Source organism: Euprymna scolopes, chromosome 13, assembly GCF_053919585.1.
Source record: "Euprymna scolopes isolate OS-2025 chromosome 13, ASM5391958v1, whole genome shotgun sequence".
In the NCBI taxonomy this organism is placed as follows: Eukaryota; Metazoa; Mollusca; class Cephalopoda; order Sepiida; family Sepiolidae; genus Euprymna; species Euprymna scolopes.
The window spans coordinates 45,936,515-45,953,915 of NC_136494.1; the positions used below are offsets into that span (position 1 = coordinate 45,936,515).

The following is a 17,401-nucleotide window of genomic DNA, read 5'->3' on the forward strand; positions in this document are numbered from 1 at the left end:
TTAAAAGTGTTTTTTTTTTTACCTAAGAAAAAGTGTTCATTGTCGGACATTCTTTTTCAAAGAATTTTTTTTTGTTTAAATATTCTTTTCCTTTCCACACTTTAAAACTTGTTTTCTAAATAATAACAATTTTTTTTTTTTTTAAATATTCTTTTCCTTTTCACACTTAAAAACGTGTTTTCTAAATAATAACAAAAAATTTTTTTTTAATTAATACTTTATGATTTTAAGTTAGTTGACAAACATTTTGTTTACAGATTTTTTGTGCGCATCACGAACAAAAATTACCATGGTTATCGATTCATGCATAAAAAGTTTTTATCCAATTCTTTTCAAATTTTAGGACAAAAGAAATTAATATTAAATAGCGTTTGAATATAGTTTCTCTATTTATTTTTGTACTACAAAGCGTCAACTTTGAGATATTCTAGCTTTTGACTGGAAAGATGTACATGCTGTGTTCAAATTCTGTAGCAAAGACAATTCTTTTCCCTGGTTAGCTAAAACAACTAGAAACGTCGAGTATTTATGTGAACACACCCCGTTTCGAGTATTTGTGAACACACTCTGACCGCTTATTTGCAAAATTTCTGTATATGGCCCACTTCACCACAACAGTAACACCTGCCAACCTCTTTCCTTCTCTCTAGTTTTAAATACTAGCCCTCTACTCTCTGCTTGGTTCCCTCTTTTATGTCTATCTCCATATTTTCAGTGACTGGCTGGACCCATAGCCTCAACTTGAATCTGCCATCTCGTGTGAAGAACCTCCATGGGTTTGTCTTCATACTCTGGCTTGCATTGGGCTGGATCTTCTATTTAACTTCTACTAGGGCTTTCTGATAAGCCGCTTGAAGTTCCTGTGGCTCATGTCTCATCACAACCATCTTCACACTCCTAACCCTGAGACACTCTATAAAAATTCCCAGTACCTGTTTTCTAACTAGTATGCTTCCCTGGTCTATCCTACTATAAGTGCCTTCTGCTAGTCTAACTATTCTTTGCATATAATCTTGCATCCCTTTTAAACTACTCTCTCACATTCGTTAATTCGACTATGTGTTTGTTAGGGTTTGTGATAATTCCATAGTAGTCCTCTAGGGACCTCTTTAATTCTTCCCATGTTAAACTTTCATTGTTTAACATGAGTTTGTTTATGAATTGTCTGACCAGGCCCCTAGTGGTTAGAGTTATCTGACATTTTTCCTTATTCACTGCTCCAGTCACCCTAAAATACTGCTCTACATGATTCACCTACCTTCTGTAGCTACCGTCTCTTCTATTTTCCAATGGCACTATTTTCCTTAGAAAGGATTCTCCTCTTATCTTGAAACTGACTGTAGCAGAATTAGCAGTAACCAAAATGAGAAATAGAGCTTACCTCGGATACGTCTGTTTTGGGTTGAGCGAAAGAGAGAGTTTTAAGATGGCGTCCATGGGCTTTTGTTAGCGTTTACCCAATGTGATTATCGTTGAATCATGTCTGCTCTCGCGCGATTATGCAAATATGTCGTTCCCGGCCGCTATAAAGGCAGGACACTGGAAAGGAGAGGGGGCGTTCTGCAGAGTGTTTGTAGGTGATTCTGGTGAGTAGATTGTGCTTGTTACGACCCACGTTTCTGCGAGAAGCGAGTTTTTGTTCCGTCTGTTTTTAGTTGTATTTTTTTTTGTTTTGCCTACATTTTTGTTTCACTGACCCCACTGCCTTTTTCAATTCTGAAGTCAATCCCTGCGCGAAATTTGAAAATAGCTGCTGTTCCATTATGACAATAGTATGCTATTGACGAGAACAAAAAACAAGCTAACAATACAACTCAACATCAAATTTTCTAACGAAAGACAAAAGAGAGGAGAAAAAAAATAAGCTTTAAAAACAATTTTGAGAATTTTTTTTTTTTTTTTTGCACGCCACATATGTATTTATGTGTATATATATTTTTCCAAGCAGAAAAATGAGAGTGAAAAAAATCGTATGTCACCTGCCTTTATTGTCTTGTTTTTTCATTTTCAATGACTTCACAGGGCCCTTCTTTATCATTGTGTTTACAGTTCATCCAGGCTCGCTTATTCTTTGTTAAAATAACTGGTCATATATGAGCACCAAATGAGCGTGTGTGATGTAGCTGCAATGAACATTGGTAATTTGACAGCCAGAAGTCAATTTGCAACACAAAATTCGTTTGTTAGAAAAAAATATAAAAATATTTTATTTCTTGCCCTGTGTGTGCACTCCCAGCTGTAAACAGAGGGATGAAATAGGAGGGGGTGGATTCAACAGCAGGCTCGTCAAATATCGTGTTCTGACTGCTTTCAGATTGGTGGCTTGTGCTTCTCTTTTTGTATATATATATATATGACTTGTTTCCTAGCAGGTGGTTCAACCATGACAGCTGTGGGGGTCAATTACATGACCTATTCACCTCCAGCGTCAGTGCATTTTGGTTACTGTGTGTCTGCAGTCTCAACATACGATTTAAATACTCTTATTACAAACCTGAACAATATAAACACCATAACAATGAATAAATACATAGTCTTCTGCTGGATTCCAAATCACCTTCGCATCTAGATGAACAAAAAAATGGACAAAGCAGCAAAAGTCATTTCAATACAATTGGAAAAATCCCTTATACAGATCTAAAACCCAATATATATATATATATACTCGGGTTTTTTTTATTCAAAAGTAATGGACTAATGAATTCAACGAGGTTGTTAGATAGTGCTCTATAAAAAGAGCTGATAATACTTGTTTATTGTTATATAAACATGGTCACATCCTGCTGCTACAAATAGCCACTTGTTTCAATCAAACAACAGATATCATCAGGCAGCGACTTGACTATTCAAAAGTTCAATGAATAATGTTATAAGGTTATTCATTGAACTTTTGAATAGTCAAGTCGCTGCCTGATGATATCTGTTGTTTGATTGAAACAAGTGGCTATTTGTAGCAGCAGGATGTGACCATGTTTATATAACAATAAACAAGTATATATATATATATATATATATATATATATATATATATATATGTATGTCTAAAATAGCAAGAACATTGGAACTCCTGCACAAAGAAAAAACAGGTAATAATGAGTAGATTCCGAATTGGTTATACTCATGTCATACACTCACATCTACTAAAAAGAGAAGAGGTGCCTATTTGCATAACATGTTAGGAGCCCTACTCATTACATCATATACTGACAGGCTGTGTGGACTTTGAACAGGCCCGAATGAAGCATTACTAGGAGAATAGCTTAAGGAAGATATTTAACAAGATAAACCCAGAAAAAAATTAATAAATTCTTGTAAGAGATTAAAATATACAACAAAATATAGCAGAAATATTCTACAAGAAACACTAAAAACAACTAACCAATATCTAGCACATTACAATTAATGCTTCAGCATTAAATGACCCAAAACTGGTTTATGTACCATAAAATAAAACAAACAAACAAAATTATTTGGTCCCTTTCAATTTTGATGTGACAGCCATTTTCTGGTTTCAGCCACACAGTTTGTGTAGATCAAGGTGTCTTCACAATGTAAAAGATTTCATATGAGGTAAATCTATCTTCTAAATTCCTTTCATCTTTAAAGTAGCGAGATTTTTCCCCTATTAACTTTACTGGTATAGTTCCATAAACAAATTACATATAGACTTCTGCTTTGTATTTTAATAAAATATCTTTAGTATTGTTGAAATTCAAAAATTTTTAGTTTTTATTTGCTTAACTGTATTTTCTTGGCTTACTAATTTCAGTGTGCAGCTAAGAGTGACTGATAATATATATATAACTATAAGTCTTCATCCTTAAATATAAAAAATACAATAAAAATCTACTTGCTGTCACTTTTTCATATAACATCATCTGATCACTTAATATTAATCACTATGCCAATCAGCAATCACATGACTAATAATGGAGACTTTTCAAAGGGATGTTTTCAGGTTACAAATAATACACAAATATGCACAATAATGTTCTCAGAATGTGCATAAGAAAGCGTCCCTATAATTCTTTGTTATAACTCGCACTTGAAGAGTATATACTTTTTTGATCTTCATTTGTTGGTTTTTGGTCTACTTACGCCTGCATCTGTTTGCATACAGTGAAACAAATTTCTAAAAGAATGGATTTAAAGCAACTAAATTACAAGAGCTGATAGTAAAAACTACAATTTTATTCTAATAAGTGAGAGCCTTTTACTCCTATAATTGTTCAAATGGTTGATACAAGAGAAAGGATGCATATTCATCATAGTAGCAGCTACTTGCTTTGTAAGCATTCCACTTCATGTTAGTATTACCAATTCCTACCATAGAAACTTGGTTTAGCCATTGTATGAGAAAGTAGCTTAATACAAATGTTAATTTAAGGATTTCGTTTTTATTCATAAAATCCAAAATTTTCAATGTCCATTTTTTTTTTTTTTTTTTTTTTGTAATTACGGTGTGGAGAACCACAGAAATAAGAGCCCATGGTTGGTGTGTGCCCTCTGTAGAGAAGTAATCTCACTCAAATCTGATACCCGTCAGATACAAAAAATATGAAAATAAGGAAATAAATGCAAATTATTGGGGTTCACGGTGGCAGCATAAAAAGATGTTAATTTTGTTCCGTGACAGTAATATCAACTTGCTCAACTGAGCCTATTGTCAGTCAGGAAGAGGACGAAAAGAGAAAATATGATGGCTGCTTAGGAAGAAGCGAGCGAGTGGTGGACGAGAAAAAGCCTTTTAAGTACAACGCTGAGAGTTAAGAATTCCAACCTTTTTTCTTTCTTTCTCTGCTTTGAAAATAAGCCAATGTTTCATCAAACGTGATCACAACTTTGACGTCAAAAGAATTAATGGGACTAAAATAGGGATTAATTCCAGGAAAAAAAAACTATAGATAATCTATCAAACTATCTCGGACATTATTATTATACAAATCAGCAGTGATATGTTGAAGCTGTTTACTGGCAAGGAAGATATATTTGCATGGCTGAACGAACTGAGATTGGTAGCAAAAATTCAAAAGGTGGTGAGCCTTCTTAGATTGTATCTGGAGGGGGATGCATTGGCCCTTTAGTTGGAGATAGACGAAAGTGACCAACTAGATGGTTAAAAGAAGCATTTACAGATGGTGCATTCACAGCCTATAGGAAGTTGACTGTAGTTAGATGGACTGGTGAGCAGGTAGATGTTTATGCAAACATCAGCTGGTTGATTAGATTGGCTGGCTTTAATGGAGTTGGTCTGGAAAGGTTTGTTAAACTAGTTTTCTTACAGGATTGCCTGATGCCATCTCCATCAAACTCCAGCAGGCATCAAAATTCAAGACTCCAACTATGGGAGACCTAATAATACGATCAAGGGTTCTGACATCGACTAGGGACCAAGCCACTATGTGGTTGCAGCCATAAATCCATCTGGTAATAAGTTTGCCATTCCTACCAGGAGCAGCCTTAACATTGATGTAAACTGTTAAAGATGTGGCCTGGAAACTTTTTGAAGGCACCTCATACTTAGTAAAATTGAAACTCAGATTGCTTAAAATATGAAAGAACCACATCATTATTCCTAAACAAGCTAAAGTCCATTTGAAGTAATTTAGACAACTGCAATGGGAATGTTTTAGTCTTGAAATAACTAAAATTAAAAGATGGAAAATTTTGAAACTTATTTACATCCAATTATTCTGAAAATAGAGATTAGAGCTAGCAATGTGGATGGTCATAGGGATACATAAGAATCTAAACGGATACAGTAATACCTTATCCATGCATCAATTTTTTCAGAAAACCAAAAGTAGCCATATTTTATTTTAATGGATTTGTAATAAATTTGTCTTTCATTTTTTTTTCCCTTCTTTTTCCTTTATTTATTTCTTTATTCTCTTCATCATTTCAAGCTGTGAAAACAGTTGACCCAACCTACTAACTAGTGTCTTTGTAACTAAACAGTTTAATTATGTGAGAAGCATTAGTGCGATACATTTCAATATTTCATTTGTTTGTTTTTTTTATTAATTTATACTGGATCAGCTCAATGTAGAGAAGTGAGCATTAGATGAAGAAAACTTTCTTGTCCTATTAGCTTTCTCCAAAATTATAACCTATGGAAATTTACATTGTCATCTTTTTCTGTTAATCATTTTAAAATTTTATTTCATATACTTTGAACTGATGAGTAGATTCTGCAAGGGTCTGTTTAGTGAAGGAAGGATGTATTCCATCACCACCTCTAAAGTTTAATTCAACAAAATGGATGCATATTGCTGCAAAAATTAAATAATACGGTTCATTTGTGTTTGTAATTAATAAAAAAAAGGAAACCTTATTCTACATACAGCCCTTTCGTATTTAGACTTAATAAGGTTTAAAAATAGAATTGTAGTATTGCTATTTTTATTTTAAAATCAGACATTTTAAGAGAAGACAATTTTTCTTAATTTTAAAACAAGTAAACATAACACTGCTAGTTAGATTTAATGATCAGTTAATTTCCTATTTCATTCATACGTGGAGCATGTATTTGGCATTACTCCCAAAGTTATAAGTAAGATTAAGATTGTAAAGGTAATTTTTTACATAGATATACTGCAATTCCTTAAAAATGCCATTTATTGAAAGGGTAGGGGTCAGCAAGGGGCAGTAAAAAGTGCTCAATATTTGGAGAAGAGCTTTTCTTTGTATCCTTTCTGCCGAAATATCTGATGGAGAGATTTTCACATTCTTCTTTTTTTGGGTGATTACATTTTCATGATTTTATCTGTTCTTTTATTTTTTAAATTGTTGTGAGGGTATCGACATTGGCCACCATAGAGTTGACATATAATGAAAACTACTGAATATCCTTAGTGTGTCCAAACGGAACTTCATGTCGACCCAGGCAATGCCAGGTGTCCCTGCTAGTATTCTATAAAATAAAAATTTAAAAAGAATTTAATCACACGTCTTCATTATAAGATTTACATTTTATGGAGATTATGTGTGATTAAATTGTTTTTAAATTTTGTAAATGGTTTCATTCTAACTTTTGTGCTATAATCATGGTTATCATCCCTATATTCTCTTCATTTCAGATTTGCTGTTGTTTGCACTTTTGTGACAAACGAACTTTACAAGAAAAGATTTATTGACGATCCGGAGATTTTTAATATTGCCAAGGAAGGGACAAAGGATTTTATACTATATATTGATACTTCCTTTAAGGTAAAAAATATTTAGGTTTCACCATAATATTTGCAACTGTTTTAATTTTTTAAATAATGTGTCATGCCATCCCATATATGTGCACAATTGAAATTAAATAAAATGTATTTAAACAGTGACAATCCATAATGGATCATCTCTCATATGCAGCAGTCACTGATGTAATAAAGCATGACATGCAATGTAGAAGTTGAGGTCAGTGTAAATTATTTTATAAAACAAATAGTTCAAAAGATCAATAATAGTTTTTAGTTTTCTCTTCCAAGTTTCCAATTCTCATCAGACCACATCAATTTTTTGCATTAAATATTTGCAATATACAACTTTAGTACAGAATGTTTGTAATTCATTCCTTGAATATGAAATGTTTGAATTTGATTACTTGAATATGAAATGTTTGAATTTGATTACTTGAATATGAAATGTTTGAATTTGATTACTCGAATATATAAAATGGAAAAGGAATAGACAAACAAAAAAAGTGGCAGTTGTTGATGCATGAAAGTCTTTTTCTCTTTTTCCTCAACTTGAAACAAATCCTCGTGTATTCAATATTATCTTCCACCATTCAGTCTCGTTCTAAGCTGGCCAACAAAAAATTTCACTCAACTGCCATGCTTTAGAATTCATCCCATTTAACAGTTACCACAACATTCTTGGGGTAAGCCATTAATGGTCATGACCTCATATGTTGCTTCCTCTATGTCTGACAGAAATTTGTGCTAACTATAGACCTGGAACATCCCATATCTGTAAGTGCTGAACATTGCACATCATTAATTTTGACACTGACACAGGCAATGCTGTGTTCATTGCTTAGCAGGGGGTAAGGGTGGCGACAGTGCCTTGTCTCCGACTTCATTTCCCAAATAGTTGCGAGATATGTGAACTAACTCATTCCAGCGGTAACATTGTGATGTTCTGTGTGCTTGTGAATAAACATTCGTCGTACCACTTCGATACAAAATGTTTGCAATTGACGAGTTGCATACGAAATGTTTGCAATTGACGAGTTGCATACGAAATGTTTGCAATTCACGAGTTGCATACGAAATGTTTGCAATTCACGAGTTGCATACGAAATGTTTGCAATTCACGAGTTGCATACGAAATGTTTGCAATTCACGAGTTGCATACAAAATGTTTGCAATTCACAAGTTGCATACAAAATGTTTGCAATTCATGAGTTGCATACGAAATGTTTGCAATTCACGAGTTGCATACGAAATGTTTGCAATTCACGAGTTGCATACGAAATGTTTGCAATTCACGAGTTGCATACAACATTAAATATGAAATATGATTTTAAAACGTTTTTATGGTAGTCTACTCTTACAATAAATTTTTTTTTTCAAAACCTATTAAAATTCTGATTGATAATATTGTGAATAAAAAAAATTGCTTGAAAAACCCAAGTGCAGATTTTATAGACATTGTACAGATGGTCTTGTAACAGCAACATTTTATGTGGTTGTTTTGACAATTAAGATGAGATATTACAAGAAATTTAATAGACATAAAATATAACATTGACTACAATAACATAGTTTTCTTCAAGACCGATATTATAGATTTGTGGATAGATGTTGCAGAATTTGAATGAATTACCATGGAACAAGCGAAAAGATTTACTCAAAATGGGAAAGTATTTACCTAGCTGATACAGGAATAGACCAACTTATCTCTGATGATTAAACTATTGTTAAAGTAAAACTCAGAAAATGTTGAGATCCTATGGACATTTAAAAATTATAGATAAAAGTCCTTTATTTTTTTTAATTTATATTTTTAATACAGATTTTCTCTGTAGGATTAAAAGCAGAATAAATTCAACAGTTGTCTCTCGGACAATGAGAGTGTGACATTTTTAACTTGTCCAAATAGTGTTTATTTTTTTATCATAATGGGAGTGCAAGTTGGACAAATTGGCAGTGGTATATTTTTTAAATAGAGCTGAGTCATTGAATGTAATGTTTTATTGTCAAACCTTTCTACATTGCACTGAGATAGTTTGGACTCTTCTAAGACTGTGCAATTTGACTTTTGAATGACAGTTTTTCAGTATTTTGATACAAAGAGAATTGCTTCCTCTTTTCTCTTGTTCTTTTAAATCATCTACAGATTTCTACCCTTCCAATTTTGCCTTTTTTATTTGATCTCATACGCTTAGATTGTTACTTGATCATTAAATCTTTGCTATTTTTTTGTGTACCGATAACATTTTGTATAATAATTTGGTACTTTCATATTTTGTTGAATTTAGCGGTCTTGAGCATTTAAAACCATACTGATTAAGAATGACCCTCTTGTCTGTACACGAGCCAGATCCGATCTTTCTTGAATGATATCCTTCTAAAATGCTGATGATGCTTTACAAATAGGTCTTCTATGTGATGGGTGCCGACCCTTTCTGAGTGTATATATGCGAGGAACAATAAAAGTGAATTGGATTATTTATATATAAATGTTGCTATAAAATATTTTACAACTTTATTTTCCAGGATCTGAAATCTGTGACTCAAAAGCAAGCTGCTCAATTAAAGGTTGATTTACAAACAGAATTAAAAGGTAAGCAAATCTGTTTTTTTATGCTTTATGAAGAACTTATTCATTTGACTTAATGGTTCGTCTTCACAAGAAGGTAAATGTCATAGTTTGAAACTAAAATAGCAAATTTATTCAGATAAAATCAAAATAATTCAATTGATTTTGATTTTACCCGTTTTTGACATTTTCATTTTCTTTACATGAAGATGAGTCTCCATAAAATTGAAAGTACTTGGAGTCTGATATTAAGACATATCATTGACATTTTTTCTTTAATCAAACTTGTTTAAATTGAAAATTTGCAATATTTGTAAACAACTGATGCAGTCAAGATTAAAGAAAAAACTTCATGTGTAAGATTTAAATAGTTTAAAAATAAATAAAAATGAGATTCTAATTTTTTATGTGATTATACACCTACAAGCTTTCAAGAAAGAAATCTGCAGAAAAATTATTTGAAAAAAAGTTTTTTAGTTAGATTAAAAATAGGAACAAGATTCCAATATTTTTTCCTAATTCCAAAATAATTACAGATTCCAGTACAATTATTGCTTTTGTTTTAATTCTAATACAATCACTGATTGTGTCCAAATTCCGATAGAGTTACTGATTGTGTCCAAATTCCGATACAGTTACTGATTGTGTCCAAATTCCGATACAGTTACTGATTGTGTCCAAATTCCGATACAGTTACTGATTGTGTCCAAATTCCGATACAGTTACTGATTGTGTCCAAATTCCGATACAGTTACTGATTGTGTCCAAATTCTGATACAGTTACTGATTGTGTCCAAATTCCGATACAGTCACTGATTGTGTCCAAATTCCGATACAGTCACTGATTTTGCCCGAATTTCGATATAGTTACTGATTGTGTCCGGATTTCGATACAATCACTGATTGTGTCCGGATTTCGATACAATCACTGATTGTGTCCGGATTTCGATACAGTCACTGATTGTGTCCGGATTTCGATACAATCACTGATTGTGTCCGGATTTCGATACAGTCACTGATTGTGTCCGGATTTCGATACAGTCACTGATTGTGTCCGGATTTCAATATAATCACTGATTGTGTCCGGATTTCGATACAATCACTGATACTGTATTTATATTCATAAATCTGACACCATTCCTGATTCTGTCCTAAATTCCTAATTCTGATACAATTATTGACCTTCACCGAGGTGCACGACTTATATGATCTTCACCGAGGTGCGCGACTTGACACACAAAAAAAACAGCCTCTTAATCACCTGCTAACGCACGCGTCACTGTAACGTCCAATGACAACAGCAACAACAACCTTCTCACTCGACCTGCCTTTTATACCACTATCTCAATCCCTTCTCTTGCGCATGCGCCTGTAGATTCCTGACAACCTCGAGACTTCCGCTTATAAAAACCCAAATTTTGTTGTCGCGCATGCCTATACAAGGCACAAACACGTGGGCGTTTGTTTTGTTGGTAAGTACTACACTCCCCCCTGATCTGATGATCACATAGAGTGCACTCTGAGGGTGGCCTCTTAGTTCGTTGGCTACTGCGAAGGGTGGTATTTACAATCTCGGATTCAGGTTCTGCTTCTGGTTCTGGGTGTGGTTCTGGTTCTGATCCTGCCTGATCAGACGAACTACAACTACCACTCTCTTGCTCGGTGACCTCACTCATTAGCAGCTCATCATCTGATGATTCATCGCTCTCTGTAGTTGTGGGATGTACTTCACTAGCTGGGCGAAGATCGCGCACATGGCGTGGGGTTCCATCAACAAGGACCGACTGCTGGCTGACCACTCCAGATATTCGTCCTCGCTTGAACTTGGTGGTGCACCGGTTTCCAGGGGGTCTAACCCAAACTGGATCCCCTACCTCGTATTTGTCATGACTCTCCTCGTCGATTGGTTGGACAGTGTCAATGCCCTTTATCCTAACACGATATTTGTGTATGACATTGGCCGGTGCTGTTGTTAGTGTCTTCCCATCCTTTGGTGTGATGTTATACCAATACGTGGCCTCCGTAATGGTGCATTGCTTTCTGGCAGCAATTCTCTTGATGCTGCGATGGCTCCTCTCAGCAATGCCATTCCCTGATGGCACATGAGCACATCGCAGTCGTAGTCGGACACCCCACTCATTCAACAACTGTCGAACTTGGTGGCTACAAAAAGCAGCATCGTTGTCCGTCAATATCTCTTCCGGCGCACCTCGCTCAGAAAAGATAGATGACAGTTGGTGGACAACATTCGCTGAGTCCTGCCTGGTCATTTGCCGCCACACCGCAAAACGAGTGGGTCCACAGTCGATAAGGATTAGAAAGGGCTTACCACTGTAATGGGTAATATCCATCACTAATCGTTGCCACACATGCTCAACTTCCAATCACCCCTTCTGCCATTGCTCAGGTGCAGGATCGATAGATTGGCATGCCTCACAGTGCTTGATGATCTGCCTGACATCCGCCCTTGTCACTGCCGGGTCCACACGCCTCGCAAAATACAAAGTTCTTTTGATACCTGGATGTCCACTCTGCACATGAATTCTTTGTATTTGGCATGAGCTAATTGCGCCGACTGCGCAAGATCGAGCGGCGAACTCCACGCCTGTCTTCACAGCTTAATACCATTTGTGAGGCACACGGGTTAGTTATTCTGCACGATTACAGTGTGATGCCACGAGCGTTACACTCACCGACAGGACATACTCTGATACCAGACTCTTCAGGGTGTTTAGCCTCCGCCGGATTAACATCTCACTGGCTGCCTTAGTGCGGACTCTCGTTCGTCCCGAAAGAGTGTCGGACACCCAGTGGTAGACGCAGAGAGAATCCGTGTACAAGTGTAACTTCTTTGACTGCCATTGCAGTGCCAGATTTAAACCCTTTACAACAGCATCCAGTTCCGCCAGGTTGATGTGTTGAGCATCATTCACGGGTTGCAGCCAGTACGCGTCTTCAATTACATTTCCACGTTGCTCCAATAACACTCCCAATACCAAAGAACTAGCGTCAACCCACACATTCACAGTGTCCCCATCGACACACCATTCTCCACGGGCAGGGTCCTCCTTGTTAACTCTCTCTAGGGTTTCTGTTGTCATCAGAGTTAGAAGAGCATCATCAGATACATCATCCCAACCTAACCTTGCCCTGCGTTTGATGACGCCCACACCTGCTCGGAGCCAGCCACACGCTGGTAAGTGACCAATAAGTTTCCCACACAAGGAAAAAATAGTCCGCCGCGTAATAACATCAGGGATGTTTGGAATCTCACTGTCACGCCTCCTTCGTAAGGTACCGTCTTTCCCGCAAACGTCCAATCCTAATACCCATGCTCCATCCCTCAGACGTTCGGGATCCTTGCACTCCAACCCAAATTGAGCTAACTTTTCTCTGACGTGCGACGTCAATATAGGCCGATGTTGCGTCCTCAGTGGTCTTTTCCTGGGACAACACTGCATTTACGATGGTCTTCATGATTTGCGGTGCAACATTCAGCCCAAAGCCAAGTCGAGTAAGGCAGTATCTCTGACCCCGGAACCACACTGTCTGGAACGGCCACAATGTCTCATCCACTCGCACCTGCAAATAAGCCTTCCGCAAGTCTACTATAGACACATTGGAGCCCTTCTGGCGCTATTCTCTCAGCTTGCTGGCGCACAAGTCAGCATCGGCAGTGTACGTCTCAATGTATCTATTGAGTTCTCGATAGTCCAGCACCGGACGAACTTTTGATTTGTTATGCTGGACTACCGCCATTAAGGGAATCAGACCTTTGGGTGGTCCCAGCTTGTTGGGGTAGGGGATCAGCCATCCATCCTGGATCCATGCCTCAAGTTCCTTCTCGTATTCATTACGGGCCTTGTCGGGTATCGAGTACTCTGCAATGCTATTCTTGAGTTCGGTTGGCGCCCTTCCTTCTGTCCACTTCCACGATGCAGTTCATGCTTTTTGGTGAGGGTCGTAGTCCACCTTAAAATCAGGCCGATCAATGTGAACTGCAGCACACACTGGGGTTTCCAAAAATCGCACAGTCCCATCTCTTCCGATAACCACTCCCCCCAGTGCCTTAATAGCATCATATTCCAACAGTACATCGAATCCCAGCAAATCCCCTCGCATCACTAGCACATTAATGTCTGTGGCCACACCAGAGTCTGTGTGGACTTTGACAGTTCCGGCTCCACAGCAAGCTTGCGTATTGCCACCTATTGTGGTTACTTTGATGTTCTGCTTTGTCCAGTTGCGACACAACTTGGCACTCGTGATGGTGTGTGAGCACCCGGAGTCGAGAAGAGCTGAACAAGGCACTTGGTCCACGTACACATTTATTGTCGGTTGCGCCTCAATTAAATCTTGTCCGGGGAACAGGGTGGCGCTGACGTCCTGCCCCCTGATGCATTTCCCGCACAATTTTGGGATAAATGTCCATAACTACCACATTGGAAACAGTGCGGGCGCCCCCGCCCCTTGTTAGTACAATTTCTTGCGAAATGGCTTCGCTGGCCGCAGCAGAAACATCTCCCATTGGTCGTGGGTCTCAAACTGGGACTCTTTTCAGCATTAGTCTTGGCTGCCTGCGCCATCATTACAACCGGTTCCCTCAGGTCCTCCTCATCTCTGATAATGGCTGGAGCGCGTTCTAACAAATGTTCCATGGGCGTTACAGATATGCTGGTGGAAGCCCTCAACAGTTGCTTAACATGGGTGGGAAGGCCGGCCACAAACGCATACGCCAGTGTCTGCTCTGACACTCCATTGCCAAATAGAACTGCAAGTTTCTTCAGCTCCGCGAAGAAGACGTCCACGGTTTCTCCTGGCATGAGCTTCCTAGTGGCAAATGTTTCGTAGGCCGTACAGGGATCCATGGCAAATGCCTTGTATAAAGCATTTTTTATACAGGTAATATCAGCCTTCTCCACAGCACTCAGTTGCTGATATACAGTTAGGGCGCCTCCAGCCAATCTTAGGGGAATCACGGTATGCACCCCCTTTACTTCACAGAGGTTGCAGGTCAGCTTAACCCTTTCGACCCAGTCGACAACAGAAGTGGATCCGTCGAATTCGGGTATCAGTTTTAAATCAAACTTTGCCCCAGCCATAGTTGTCCAGGAAAAGAGACAAAACGAAATTGCCGAAATAGCTTATGACCTTCACCTTCACCGAGGTGCACGACTTGACACACAAAAAAAACAGCCTCTTAATCACCTGCTAACGCACACGTCACTGTAACGTCCAATGACAACAACAACAACAACAACAACCTTCTCACTCGACCTGCCTTTTATACCACTATCTCAATCCCTTCTCTTGCGCATGCGCCTGTAGATTCCTGACAACCTCGAGACTTCCGCTTATAAAAACCCAAATTTTGTTGTCGCGCATGCCTATACAAGGCACAAACACGTAGGCGTTTGTTTTGTTGGTAAGTACTACACAATTAATTACTGATTCTGTCATAAATTCCCCATTCTGGAATGAGGAATTTATTACTTTAAATTGGTGATACTGTCAGGAATTGTTAAAATTAAGAATTTGAGTTGATGATGTGGATGATGTTGTGCTAAAATGTTCATTATGATACAATGTGATTCTGTGAAGTTGCTAAATATTTAATTGAAGACGTTGTTTTTCATTTTCAGATTACTGTAAATGTGATCCATATATTTTCACAAATATTCTGGGGATAAGGGGTGATACATTAGACAAGCAGATCTTTCTCAATATTTTTCTCAAATCTGTGGCTTGTAATTGATTGAAAATTGTGGGACAACTAAAGATTTTCAGCTTTTTTTTAAAATAAAGCTGATTTAGATTAGTTTGTTGTTAGCTGACATTGCAAAATACATTCAAATGTGTTTAGGGGGTGCTGTATTTATTGCCGATTTTAGGGTTCTTACTCATTAGATCAGCTCTGACAGTTTCCCCTGACCTATTATCCGATTCTACAGGTGTAAAGGTTTGTACTACTGTTCTCTTTGCAAAATTTATAATTCCTGCTCTTCTTCCCATTCGCAAGTCAGCCAATGAAAAGAAAGTGTGGTTTTAAAAAAAAAATAATAATTTAATTATTATTTTTTATTATAATTTATTATTATTTTATTATTATAATAATAAAAAAAATTGCTATGATCTTATTGAGTTGATTCATTTATTGGGTCATTTAAATCTAATCACATAATTAAAAACAAAAATTTAAAAAAAACACAATTTATTTTTCTTAAACAAATAAGTGACAAGGGCAGGTCTTCTATTCTATCCTTGACTAATTGGGTTACTAATCATACCTAGTTTCACTCAAACGGTTTACTCTCATCTTTAACTTTAATCTCATCTGACAATGGGAGAATTTTGAATGAAAGTACCTTAAAATATAATACGTATGGAAAGAATGAATTTTCTTTACAATATTAACACTATCATATGGGACTGATGGATTTTAACGGATGGAGTTTTAAATTATTAAAGTTTAAATACACAAAACCTTTGAATGCCATGCTGGTTATAATTGTGGTCATATATTTCAACTAATTTTGAACACTTTGTGCCTTGTTTAGAGTGAAAATGCAATAAAATAAAAAAACATAAATAAAAAAAGAGGCCTGGCAGAATTTCAACTACAATATTTGTGAGTTATTGCAACTAGCCGGTAGTTCCAATAAGTCGCAAATATCATAGTTAAAATTTTGCCAGGCTTCTTCTTGCATTTTCACCCCAAACAAGGCACAGTGCCATTTTGATGTGGAACATACGTTGCAGGGACAAGGGAGTTTAGCAGCAAGATGACCCGTTTACATTACACTTGAAGTTCTGCATGTCAGTACAGCCAGAGAAACAAACCCAGAGCGGAATTCCAAAGTCTAGCAGTTCTGGGGAAGAAAATATTAGAATAGAAGGCTTTCTGGCATCTGAGGATCTCTACTGTGTAGAGGTGGGATTTCGCTGCTTGTCGAGTTTGTTAGGGGTATTTATGTCGAAGAGGTACAAGGGCTTGTAGTTTGTTGGAGCATCTATCATTAAAGTACTTGTAAAATAGGCAGAAGGATGCAACATTTCATTGATGGGACAGTGGCTGAAGCCTAACTGACAGTTCAGGACCAATTAGGTTGGCAACTCTCTTTTGAAATCTATCTAGGAATGAGACTAGTAGCAGATGCAACAACCTAAATGTGACAACATTCTTCCATACATGGTGAATGGTGGCCTTGTAGAGGTACAGGATACTTTCAGGCGTAAGTAACTGTTTAACATGATAGAGAAATCCCACCTTCCTTGCAACAGCGGCAATGCCCTCGATGTATCTGTTCCAACTCATGTTCCCTGTGAACATTAAGTCGAAAAGTTTGAACAAACTACTTTCGGGCAATATATCATTAGCCATAACTATTGATTAATTATGGACACAAATATTTTGGTTAAAAGGGGGAGGAGGCTAATGGGGTGATAATTTAATGAGTGCTTTTGCCAGAATTCTTGTAAACTGGTACCACAGAAGCAGTTTTCCAGCAGTCGGGAAAGCAAGATTCATTAAGGCATTTGGAGAGGACTCGGGCAACTTCAGCGGAGCATTTTTTTTTTTTAATAGTACAGCTGGGATGAGATCGGGTCCACATACTTTTGAGGTGGCTAGGTTTTTTGATATTATGTA

At 37.0% G+C, this 17,401-nt stretch overlaps 1 protein-coding gene across 6 annotated transcripts in view; it reads left to right on the top strand.

The window, feature by feature from the left end:
• LOC145292005 (prominin-1-like) overlaps window positions 1-17,401 on the top strand; it is a gene marked incomplete at its 5' end in the record, with an annotated part of 563,543 nt that overhangs the window by 16,953 nt on the left and 529,189 nt on the right. For all 6 annotated transcript variants that reach the window (XM_080137986.1, XM_080137989.1, XM_080137988.1 and 3 more), the window contains 2 exon segments: window positions 7,080-7,209; window positions 9,711-9,777. In XM_080137986.1, the coding sequence (XP_079994112.1) occupies window positions 7,080-7,209; window positions 9,711-9,777 (197 nt within the window).